Source organism: Labeo rohita, unplaced genomic scaffold, assembly GCF_022985175.1.
Source record: "Labeo rohita strain BAU-BD-2019 unplaced genomic scaffold, IGBB_LRoh.1.0 scaffold_1864, whole genome shotgun sequence".
In the NCBI taxonomy this organism is placed as follows: domain Eukaryota; kingdom Metazoa; phylum Chordata; class Actinopteri; order Cypriniformes; family Cyprinidae; genus Labeo; species Labeo rohita.
Genome location: NW_026128071.1, coordinates 1 through 13,223, shown reverse-complemented (window position 1 = coordinate 13,223; position 13,223 = coordinate 1). Strand labels below are relative to the sequence as shown.

General features: G+C 36.1%; 1 protein-coding gene across 1 annotated transcript; it reads right to left on the bottom strand.

The window, feature by feature from the left end:
• Positions 1 to 66: 66 nt before the first annotated feature.
• On the bottom strand, positions 67 to 13,006 carry LOC127159032 (uncharacterized). Its single transcript, XM_051101978.1, has 5 exons — positions 12,779 to 13,006; positions 6,343 to 6,606; positions 6,080 to 6,196; positions 4,693 to 4,742; positions 67 to 913 (listed from the first exon to the last, which is right to left on the bottom strand). Exons 1-5 carry the CDS (start codon positions 12,864 to 12,866, stop codon positions 749 to 751), a joined length of 684 nt encoding a protein of 227 aa, XP_050957935.1. The 5' UTR covers positions 12,867 to 13,006; the 3' UTR covers positions 67 to 748.
• Positions 13,007 to 13,223: the final 217 nt, after the last annotated feature.

The following is a 13,223-nucleotide window of genomic DNA, read 5'->3' as shown; positions in this document are numbered from 1 at the left end:
AATGTATAAATAAATGTTTAAATGGAAAGAAACATATGGCCAGTAGTAGTATTAAATGTCCCCATCTAGTGGATTTCAGTCAAAATGCACTGTAAAACTGTATACTTACAGTAATGGTTTGTACTGGATTTGCATACTGCATTAGCATGTCTGGCTTCATACTTGCCTGAATTCAAATTCATACTTATTAAATACAACACCAGAGGTAATTTCAATATTGCACTTATCTACTGATATTCATGTATGGCCATATGGGGTTAGTTGTCACTGTGTTTCACTTCAGTTAATATTGCTCACTCAGGGTTATTTTATTTATTTATTTAGATGTTTTAGGTTCTGTATAACAAAATTGAAAGTAAGAATTCACTGAAAAAATAAGAATTCACACAAAAATATTTAGCAGTTTGATTGTGGATGTTGATGCTCAGATGGATGTTAATCAATGCTTGAGAAAACAGCTTAATTGGACAAACAACTTTGGTTAAATATCAGAACAGAATTTTTTTTTATGCCATATAAAGATATTGCAGAGAATAGTAACAGTCCGTAATGTGATGGAGGCTACTACAAAGGAACTACAAACAAGAAACATAAACAGGGCAAAATGCAAATTAATTGTACATATAAAGTACAGTGGTAAAGTAAAGCACAAGGAATACAAAACATGAGACATAACAAAGGCTGCCATTTTGAGATGAGTCTTGTGACAGCTTCCTCATGTGACACATAGCCAGTTTCATTTTAAGTGTCATCTGGTGAAATGGCGGCTGGTGTCTGGTTTGGTTTGCACACCATTGAATATATTGTATTGTCTGTTGTCAGGGGGGACTGTAGGTTTTTGGTATTGTCCTACTGTGCAGTAGACTGAGGTGGGTCGATTATCTCCCATTTCCTTTTGTGTTTGGGCTTCAGCCTATTGAAATGCATAGAGAAAGTATTTTTTTTTTTAAAAGTCAAATCCCTCACTGTAAAAAAATAGAGTTGTAAATAGATTATTGGAGTGTTTTACAAGAAAATACTATTTTTTTTTCTACTTCAGATTTTCATGTTTAATTCTGTTACTTGCCATTTCTTTTTAATTTTTTAATTTTTTTGTGAAGATTAAGAACGAAGAAATCAAGGGAGCCAAAGCACAAAACACTACACAGCTAGCCTGGTACATAAACGATTTCATCCACAGATGTAACAAAACAAATATATATCAATGCATCCTGGGACATAATAAATGTGTCTATGGAAGAACCTTCAAAGTGTACATTCACTGGAGAAAAAAAAAAAAAAAAAAAAAAAAAAAAAACAAATCCAAAAAGTTGTTATAACTTAAAATAATTTGTTACCCCGCTGCCTTAAAATTTGTAGTTTAAAATTTAAACTAAAAATGTAAAGGGGTCATCGGATGCCAATTTTCCACAAGTTGATAGGGTCTTGATGAAAAGTCTGTAATATTCTTTGGTTAAAAATTCTCAATGGTAGTGTAAAACAACACCCTTTTTACCTTGTCAAAATCAGCTCTGCAAAAATCATTCCATTCTGGTCGAGGTTGCTTTAAGCCGGGCTCACACTACAGGATTTTTAAAATCCTAACCGATTATGAAATCTGTTACGCGTAGTGCTGGACGAACGAGACTGGAGACGAGATACGATACAAACAAATAACAATTTAATATAAATCTTCGTAGGAACAGGCAGGAACACAACGATACATCCAAACACATCCAAATAACGTTAAGGACCGACAGCAAACTCAAAACACAAGCAGACTTATAAAGGGAGAGACTAATTACAAACACAGGTGTAGGGGATGACGGTTATGAGGGTAAAACCAAAACAGACAGATCGACAGGGGGAGACAATGGGAGAAACCAAAAGACATAAACGGACATAAATGTGACAAAATCTGGTTGCAGCACACAAATAAGGAGAATCTTTGCTGATTATCTTCCCTAAAATCTTAAACATGCACACACTACAAAATTTGAAAATTTTGGCGCATCACACACTACAAGATATTATTAAGATTATCATGATGGAGGGAGCGCCTCACGTGATCTTACACAACAGATCTCATTTCAGCAACTAATATTTAATTTTTTATTAGTATTATTATTATCATTATTATTATTCATTTTGTTTATTTGAATGTCTTGTTATAATTGTATATGTTTTGTTGTAGTTTATAATAAAAAAAAAACTAAAATAAAAAATGTTTACAAATGTTAGTTAACTGTTATATGCTTTAACTGTTTTATATCTATAGATTTTACTTTAGGCAGGTCGTGATTTGAGAAGGCAAAACTGATTTAACAGTCTGTGATCAAATCACTCTCTGCCGCTGACCGCTTGGTCGTTAATTTAAAAAAACAAAATCTTATATTTAACGAACAAAAAAATGCTCCAAACGTTTTTCTAAATTAACTTAATAAAAAAAACAACATTTTAGTCTACATTTTAATATTAAAAACAATATTAATAGTATAGTTATTAGTTAAAAATGTTTTATTTAGCTTTATAAATGAGTCAATGTATACAATGTCTAAAATGTTATAAATAAGTCCGGGCTTTGGGACAATTTTCAGGTTATAGTTCAGATGCGGCTGGGCTTCGGGCCTGTTCTAGGCTTATCCTTATTTTTATATTTTATACATACACCAATTATGGTGATGAAAACAAATTTCTGCGCTGGTGGAAACAACACGAGACTTCACTTTCGCTTTCACTTTCGAGACCGACTACGGAAGCGTTTAGTGTCTCCGCCAGCAGCAGCAAATCAGCGCAGCTGGAAGAGATCCGCGTTCAAGCGCACGCAATGGGCTGAAACTTCCCACACAGCTCCGGCAAACGTAATTACAATGAATGTGTCGGGGGAAATAGAAAGGAGATATTTTAACAATTTATCAACAAACCAGTGTTTTCTGAGTCAGTGTCCCAAGGATTAAGTTGCTGATCCTGACTCACCATCTCCTCTTTGGACGCGCCTTTAGAGAAATGCATCTTTACAGATTACATATTGAAAGAGTTTTTTGTTTTTGTGAAAGAGTATTAGTTTTGTTTCGTTAAGTAATAATTTCAGGCTTTCTATAGATACATGTATCATGTCTGTGAGGTATGTATTCGCTGAGTTTCCGTAAATTTTTGTGAAGCGCTCCTGTTGAGGCAACAGAAAGCGCATCTTGTTTGTTTTCTTTATTTAATAAAAGCACCGTTTGCAACATTTTGTTGATATTGTGAGTGCACACAAAGAAAAGACCCTTAACAGTTCCAAATGATGTATTACTCTTACCTTTACGAGCAAAAATGACGGAACATTTTAAATTGTTTCCACTGAAAAAAAATGCAAGTGATCGCGCTGGCGCCTCCATTTCCTGCAATTCGGCTTTAGCTTCCACTCTCCGCACAAAGGATTGGGTATGCGTCTAATAGCGCACGTTTATCTGTTTAACGTTGAAGCGAACATTGTTTTATACTTGAACTCTTTTAGGCCTATATCTATAGATCTGATTTTAGGCAAGTCGTGATTTGAGAAGGCAAAATTGATCAAACAGACCGTGCGTTTTTGATCAATGTGTCGGATCAGTCTTTCGCTGACCACTTGGTCATTACTTTAAAAAACAAAAACTTAGCCTATATTTAATGAACAAAAATGCTCCAAATGTTTTTCTAAATTAACTTAACAAAAGAATGAAACGAAATATAATCACTTTGCCATTAAAGCTGAACTATTTCAATAGATGAAACAGTAGTATAAGGTGTTTTGGGTGAAGACGGGCTCGGGCCGAGAATTCTGATAACCTGTCGGACAAGGGCCGGGCTAGGGCATATATATGAGGCCCTTGCTGGGCTATAATGAACATTTATCCCAATACTTAAGTTATTATTTAATGTTTGCAACAAAGAAATGTAGCCTATGCCGTGTATCCTGCTCGTGAAGCTTGTTTAAACATAAAGCTTAACTTACATGAGCAGAGCTCTCTCTGGATCAGCGGTTGCGGGAAAGCAGGTTTAAATATTCCGATGTGATTGCGATTTCAAATGTTTTATAGACAATGCGAAGTCATCATCATAGCAATAAGATTGTGTGTGTTTGAATCGAGATCGCGAACTTTTAATGAATAATCCATATGGGTCTATAGCCTATGTATGTCATAATTTGTACCAGACCTCAAAAGGCAGGCATCTGAGAATGGCTCGATTTAAAAAAAAAAAAAAAAAAAAAGGGATATTCTTTTTATTAATTAAAAACCACTGCATGGATTTTTATCATTATAGGGCATATTTGTACATACACTGCCAACACACATTAATGTTTAAACAACATGTAAAAGTGAACTTAGCATCCGATGACCCCTTTAAGGCAGTGGGGCATCAAATTATTTTAAGTTGAAACTATGTTTTTTTGAAGTGAGAAAAAAGGCTTTTTAGATGAATAATTTGTTCTTCTAAGGGAAAGAAAATGGTTCTTTGAGGAACACAAAGTGGTTCTTCAATGGCATCGCTGTGAAAAAGCCTTCTGGAACCTATTTTTTTAGATGATGTATACACTTCCTATACAATTAAAGAAAAACAAGATGTGTTTTGAATAGTTTGGGACCAACTGATTTGTGTAGATGGAAGCTTTGTATGACTGTAACATGCAACAAAAACAAATATTGCAAAAATGGGTGTACAGCTTAATGACAGTAATTTGAAGCTTGCCTCAACTGAAGCATAAACTGCACTATCTGCTACTACCTCCTCCTGAGCACCTGTGAGGTTTAGAATATACAGCAATATATTAACATCAACACTTATCAAATAATAATAATAATAATAAATTCTGTTCTTGAATTATTTTTTGACACCAGCAAAGAACAAATATGTTTCTGTCCTCATGCTAGGTATGTGCAAAATGTTGTGACAATTAAACCTGAACAGGATGTGTAGTTGAATATGGAAACTAAAAATGAAGCTCTAAACTGGAAAAACTAGAATGTACCGTAGTTAAAGAAAAGTTCTGAAAGATCTTTTCTAGTTGGTTACTAATTTGGATGTTTAAATGATCTGATCAGAGGATATTCAGTAGAGACAAGAACTAGGTGGGAGAAAACAGTATTCTACAGTATTACAATTGACTAAAATAGAAAAAATAGCACCATCATTCTTTTTAATTACTTGAAGAAAGCAGTAAAGTACTTGAAGGAGAAGTCCACTTCCAGAACAAAGATTTCCAGATAATTTACTCACCACCTTGTCATCCAAGATGTTTATCTGTCTTTCTTCATTCGTAAAGAAATTTTTTTTTGAGGAAAACATTTCAGCATTTTTCTCCATATAGTGGACTTCTATGGTGCCCCAATTTTGAACTTTCAAAATGTAGTTTAAATGCAGCTTCAAACAATCCCAACAGAGGAAGAAGTCTTACTTGCCTGAACTGTTTTTTTCTGGTTCATGACAGTTAGGGTATGTTGAAAAACTCCCATCTCATGTTCTCCTTCAACTTCAAAATAGTCCTACATCGCTGTTTTACCTTTTTTGTTAAGAGTGTTTGATCTTCTTTACATGTTCACTTTGCAAAGACCGGGTCGGTACTTCTGCAGTGATGTAGGATGATTTTTGAAGTTAAGGGAGAAAATACGATTGCATGTTTTTTGACATACCCTAACTGTCTTGAACCAGAATACACAAAGTTCAGGCAGAGCAAGACAAGATGAGCGTTTAAGATTTAAAAATATTTAAATTGTATTTTTTTAAAATGAAATTATCAGATCGTTTTGCTAGATAAGACACTTCTTCCACGGCTGGGATCATTTACAACCACATTTGGAATTGTTTGAAGCCGCATTTAAACTGCATTTGGAAGTTCAAACTCGGGGCACCATATCAGTCCATTATATGGAGAAAAATGTTAAATTTTTTCCTCAAAAAATATAATTAGTTTACAACTGAAGAAAGAAAGACATGAACATCTTGAATGACAAGGGGGTGAGTACATTATCTGTACATTTTTTTTTTTCTGGAACTGGCCTTCTCCTTTAATTGATCACTGATGAAGAGAGATCAGTTTTTCAGAGAATGTACTGTATGTGTGGCAACACTGACATACCTTTTTTATACTTGCAGTACAGAAAGACTGAAAGATATATCAAAATGCACACTGTCACCGTAAAACCTACTGACCACAGGAGAGATGACTCACTCTGGTTATTGTTTGAGTCGTTCGCTGTTAAATTAGATTTATATCATTAGTTATCAGTTCAGTTCAGCAGTTAGATTAAATTGAGTAAACCAAAATTAGCTATTTGATTTAAGAGATGTTGATTTACATCATCTAAATGATTGACTGTCTCGGTGTTTATGGCGAGATACCTTTATTAACACAGAGCTGTGTAATGTTTATTTTGTTTTCTCTCCAGCTGACAGGGTTGGTATGGTTACAGATGATTAGTTCATCACCACAGTACAGGTTGAGAGTGTAGTTGTCGTGTGATGTCACTTCCTCTGGAGAGCATGTGTTGTTCTGATAGCTGGAGTTAATTGTGAGCTCATGAGCTCTGCATGTGAAGTTCACAGTACAGAAGTTACCACTGATCCAGTTTGAGTTCACAGTCAGGACAGGAGCCTCCACAGTGTCTGAAACAGACATTTTTTGTTTAACACAAAGACCCACCTGTTGATCCAGCCTGGTCTCATTGTTTATACGTAGGTATTTATAAGTAATGTTTAGAGGCACAAAACGTAATTTTTACAAATACAAACGTATTTCAACGTTTAAAACGTACAAATCGCTACGTATTTTTTTTTTTTTTAGCTAAAAACGTAAAGTACTTACGTATCATTCATATCATTAAGATATTTGTATCAATGCCGTTTTATCATTTTATCAACAAGCGATTTAGATTCTTAGCCCCCTTAATATACCCTCATACCTAATCTTACCCATTTTTATAGCGAATATGCATTTTTATTTTTTTAGCAATAAACGATTTTTATTTTTAGACCCCTTAATCCACCCCCAAACCTAAACCTACCCATTTTGTAGCGAATATAAAAGGATATAAAACGTAACTGGCAACGCAACTGACCAAAATACGCCGGAAAATTACCACTTTATTAACAATATAGAATAAAATTTGTTTTTATAGTCGCTAATCCCACTCCTAACGTTACCCCTAAACCTAACCATAACTCTCTCTCTGCACCGTAATAAAGAAAACATTACAGACAAATAAGTGCAATCGCAATCATTTATTTATTGCAAAAACATTTCAAACGCAGTACCAAAAAGCAGTCCAAATGATGATGCGTTGCAGCCGCAGTCCTCTCTGGTGCAATACGGAAGGTTTGTGTGAGATGTAGTGATGGGTCGTTCTTGAACGATTCGTTCATTTTGAACGAATCTTTAATGTGACTCGGGACGAACGAGTCGCCTCGGGGAGAGATTCGTTCAGTCGCGCATGCGCAACATCCTATTAGGTTCTGTACTGGAATTAGTTCACCTGTTTTAGAGTCGTTCGTTCACCTTATGGGGCTGTCACGTGATGAACGAACGACTCAAACCCGAAGACTCAAAAGATGAACTAATCAATTCTCTTTCCGGCTCAGGCTGCATAGGTTAACATTACGGGGATGTCACGTGATGAACGAACGACTCAAACCCGAAGACTCGAGAGATGAACTAATCAATTCTCTTTCCGGCTCAGGCTGCATAGGTTAACATTACGGGGATGTCACGTGATGAACGAACGACTCAAACCCGAGACTCGAGAGATGAACTAATCAATTCTCTTTCCGGCTCAGGCTGCATAGGTTAACATTACGGGGATGTCACGTGATGAACGAACGACTCAAACCCGAGGACTCGAGAGATGAACTAATCAATTCTCTTTCCGGCTCAGGCTGCATAGGTTAACATTACGGGGATGTCACGTGATGAACGAACGACTCAAACCCGAGGACTCGAGAGATGAACTAATCAATTCTCTTTCCGGCTCAGGCTGCATAGGTTAACATTACGGGGATGTCACGTGATGAACGAACGACTCAAACCCGAGGACTCGAGAGATGAACTAATCAATTCTCTTTCCGGCTCAGGCTGCATAGGTTAGCTAATTGGGCTGTCACGTGATGAACAAACAACTCAAACCCGAAAACTTGTCAGATAAGAGGCCAGGTGAGCGAATCATAGATTAAAGACCCAGGTAAATAATGAATGAATCTTTTCTGTTTCTTATAGCATTATAGTTTTGTTTTGTTTGTAGTGTGATCAACGTTTGTGTAAGCAGTAGATGTGTTAGGGAGGTAAAACATAACATTTTAATTATATTTTGCTAAAATGAACGTAATGAACGAAATGACTTGAAAAAAGATTCGTTCATTTTGCTGAACGAGACTCAAAGGACTGAGTCGGTAAAATGATCCGAACTTCCCATCACTAGTGAGATGCAGATCAGAATTTAAATTGTTAATCGCTTGAAATATTATCCAGATTATTTTCCCTCCGCGAAGGCGCGCGCGCATCATTCAAAACACATCTCACCAGAAACACGGCATGTCGTAATCTGTGACGAATGCAGGCGAGAGCCAATGAGCGTTCGATTTTCCTGCAGTAAAACCTGTAGTTTCTTGATGCGGCACTATTTGAATTTGAAAAATGCACTTCAGAGTGGGTTTATTGTTGTTGCTGCTGGGCTCGCTGCTTGGGATGGAGATGAAGATCACCAGATAAAAGCTTGAATTTGGGTCCGTTTTTCGCAGTCGCATGGATTCTTAAGATCTGGATTACAGCCCACAAATAAAATTGTCATATTTTGTAAATATGATGCGTGTTCGGTGTATTTTATGATTCTGTTGTTAGTCACAGCATTGGAGAAAGTTTTTTGTGTCCCATCACGTTAATATTACGAGTGGTTAAACGAATTTTAAAGTGCCCCTATTATGCGTTTTCAAATATGTCCTTTCATGCAGTGTGTCATGTAGCTGTATGTGAACATAAACTATCTGCAAAGTTGTGAAGCCAACAGTGCACGATAAATAAAGTTATTGTCTATCAAAAAAAAGAGTCGACTCACATTTGCCTAAACGAGTCGTCAGGATTTCAAATCTTCTGTTACGGCCACACGTCACGAAATAACAGATTTGCATAATGTCCGCCCACGTTCTACATCGCGAACAACTATGGAACGCCATTGGGGACAATACCTATTATATGAAACGCGAGAAATCTGGACGCATTAACACGCAAAGTTTGTACGTGTCTTTTTGGTACGTGTAAACGCGAACGTTTTGTACGTCTATACACGAAATTTTTTGTCGTGTTATTTAAAGACACGATCGTTTGTATCGCCTTAACGTAACATTTTTGGCCGTGTATTTTTGTTACGTGTTTCTAGACGAACGTTTTCGTCGTGTAAACATGACATTTTTGAACGTGTAATATTTCTAAGTCTTATTTGATGTGCGACATACTAATTTTTCTGTTTTAGTTGAACTGGTGATAATTTAGGGTCATTGATTAAATACACTCAATGACTGCATGAATTAACATTATATTCTTTTGTAACGTTAAAGGAATTTGTCCTGTAGGTAAAATGAGTGGTCTCGGTGATCCAACGACCACATTTCCCCTCTGATTAATACATTCGAGGTGTCCACTGCAAATAGCCTACTTGTTGGCAGAACTAAATACACTAGGCCAGTCTAACGTTACCCTATATGTGGAAAAAGTCACCTCTTTAGTCAGCAGTTTCTGTGGCGTAACGTGTAAAGGGAGACCGGGGTTCTATTCCCACTGACAGCGCTTTTTTTTATTACTTTACAGTTAATAAACGCATTTGTTTTCAATAAAAATGATTTGACTTAAAATTCATTTTAATTCATAAAAGTTACATTTAGGGTAAGGTTAGGGGTAGCGCTCTTTAATATCTCAATAAGTTGCCATGATTTTAATATTGTTTTATAAATATAATGATTTACTGTCAGTTATATTGCAGGATGTTTAATGCACAACAATACTGAGGAGCAAATAGTGACGTTATCTCTCACTATTTATAAGTAAATAGCATCTAAATGTCTACTGAATCCACAACTGTTGCTATTTACACTTGGACTTGGACTGGCTGCCCCACAGTTTACGTTGTATGGTCCGCCTGTTGTAGTGATTCTGTAATGTTTATGTGTCGTATGATTGTGTCTGGGTTTAAAGGTTGAATAAAGATTTGTGAATTGTCATAGGCTACTGGTGCTTTGTTTTCTGCTTTTGGATTTGCCTGATTGTTATAATATAATTGTTAAATTTGTGATTGTTACAATATATTGTTGTTATTACATTATTTTTATCTGATATATACAGTATACATTCAAGATATTTGTATTATTTCCAGTCAAACTGACACCCCAACTTCAAGGAGCATGTCTCTCATACCAGATTGATGCTGGCCCACTCGGAGATTTGAAAAAAAACAATAGCCACAGTATTTAGTATTTAGCCTTTGCTAACTTTATTATTCATTGTATTTATTAAAGTTGAATGATTTATGGCATTTATTGGCGCTATTATGTATAATTATTGACACCTCACCGTGGACCTCACTAATAATTAAACCCTGGCTATGGCCGTATCCAGTGTTGTATGTTCTATGTATGTTAATATATGTTATACATATGTGTATATAGCCTATTACATCACTTATGTCTTATATAAGTCAACTGAACGCAGTCTGTAAAAGTTCTTTGACAGTTTAATAAAAAATTTCTAAGAGCCATCATAGAGAGCAATCCACTTTTCCACGTTACCGGAGAGAAAAACCTGCATGAGTAAAAACGGGATGAGATGACACAGCACTGACATCACAACCAACGTATAAATGCATCATTGACTCTAAAGTTTAACGCCTGCCTATGTACATGTCAACGTAAAAATATGATCTCATTCACGAACAAATGTAACGTGTGACGTTTGCATAGGTATTTGCTTACCTAACAGCACGTCATCCCTCACGAAAAGAAATGTCGTCTGATGTTTATATACGTATACAGCAACGTGCCATCCCATCACAAATGCAAATTAAATCCTAAATAGAGCAACGCTATTTGCTGTTGTGCAGTCTGACGCGACACCCGAACATATACTTCGTATTTACGCGTACAAACTTTGCGTGTTAATGCGTCCAGATTTCACGCGTTACATATAATAGGTATTGTCCCCAATGGCGTTCCATAAACAACTTGCCCCACCCATAAACAGTCAAATTTCTATGTGGTTTACGTCACATGGAAATTTACACGTACATTATGCGGAAGACACTGTTTCATACGCTGTGAGTAAAACTGTTTTATATTCACTTCCAAAAGATGAATCTACAAAGATTGTATTTTCTGGCGATCTTTCAAAATACGTAGTTGTGTATGTTATGTTGTGTAACAACCCTGCACATGTCTTGATAACCGGCTAAATCACGCTTGTGTAGTTCTGTTGTTCAGCTGTGGACCCACTGTAGTCTGACGATGTGTGATTGATGCAGCTTGACTGTCTGTCTGTCTCATTAGTTGGAGTAAGGATAAAGGACGGCGCACGAAGCGGCTTTCACACTGAATGCGGAAACTGCTGTGCTATGAAACCCATTCGGTTTAATTTCTTCTGCCGCGCGAGGGCTTGTTTCTGCCTCGACCAAAGCGCACGCGCAGTGGACAATGTTCAAATGAGTTGTTCAAATTAACTGCCCGGTTCGGTTATAAAAGCAAATTGCGAGCACTTTCCACGGTAGTCTCTGCTAACTTGTCGCTCAGCTACTTCAGCCGTTTCATCGTCAGACTCTGGCTGGAATTGTTACGGTAAAATTGATGCCATCTTTTCTATGTATTGACAAGTCTCCAGGGCTGACAGTCAGTTATGGCAATGGGCGTTTCGTTTTCGACAAACGCTGTACGCGGTAAACCAATCATAAAGGACTGCGCCATCTGACCAATCACACCAGTGAGGGCTCACGGAAGGAGGGGTTTAGAGAGACTGATTCTTCGAACTGCTTCGCACGAGTCGTTTAGGAATCATTTAGAAATGGGGTAAATTTAAATCTATTTTTGGAGAAAACTGAAGTGTTTTTTGACCTTGCATACATGTAAACCTGTTTTGGGAGTCTATTAAAACAATATTATCAACCTTTAAAATGGCATAATAGGGGCACTTCAAGGGTTTAAAATGTAGTCTTGTTTAACATTATTCTTGAAAACGAGCGGTCAGCAGAAATTACACAGAACAAAATAAAATGTTATAATTTCATATTAAATAAACGATTAACAATTTAATAATGCAATTGAAAACATAAGGGGACTGGATTACAAAAAACAATAATGAAATTAATGGTGCGATTTCAATATTCATGAGGATTAGGTGTTGTGAACACGTTAGTATTGTACGTTTAATGCTGAAAATTCGTAAGTATTTGTACGTTTAGATGCTGTAAAAATGTCAGTGTTGTACGTTTTAGTGTCTGGAAAAACGTAAGTAAATGTACGTTTTGTAGAACCACATTTTACGTAAAATCCATACGAATTATCATGAGATCACGTTAGTGACCATGTGTTTAAATTGGCAAATAATACATTGTTGCACTATTAGGATATCATATTCCAATAGTTGTTTATGGAATGTGTATCCTGACTGATGAAAAAAGAAACATTTATTTAACAACTGGATCTTCTTTTTAAATGCATAAACATTTTATTTTACTTCTTACGCTTTATAACATGCACAGAATAAAAGACTGAGCAGTCTTTTGACCTGAACACAGCAAATAAAATTACTCACCTATAACAGATACTCTGTATGTAACAATATTGTTGTCTGAATCTGCAGCTGCTATTGCTTGGTAGACTCCACTGTCTGTCTTCTGCATGTTCTTCAGTGTTAGAGAGAAGGTTTTATTATTGAATTCCACTCTGTCCTTGTAGGAAGAGTACAGTTTTACTTCTTTAGACTTATTAAAATATTTAACTATATACTTATTTTGATCATATTTCCAGATTAATTCATCAAACTCTGGTAGTTCTTGTGTCTGTATATCCAGCTGAACAGAATTTCCTGTTTGTACAACTACAGAAATCTCAGCACTGAACCCTGAGGAGAGAGAAAGATGCCCATTTTGGAAAGATGTGCACTACAGACCAAGTGAATTTACCAGATATAATTAAAATACTACGTACATACAAACTTTTCTCAAAGAGAAAACAGCATAATAAAAATTTAATACAGC

Excerpts from the sequence above, each read along its gene's own strand:
- LOC127159032 (XM_051101978.1), bottom strand. The coding sequence starts at position 12,866 with ATGCAGAAGACAGACAGTGGAGTCTACCAAGCAATAGCAGCTGCAGAT. Across the intron at positions 4,743-6,079 it reads GTACTGCAAGTATAAAAAAG|GTGCTCAGGAGGAGGTAGTA; the intron begins GTATGTCAGTGT and ends TAAACCTCACAG. Across the intron at positions 914-4,692 it reads CAGTTTATGCTTCAGTTGAG|GCTGAAGCCCAAACACAAAA; the intron begins GCAAGCTTCAAA and ends GCATTTCAATAG.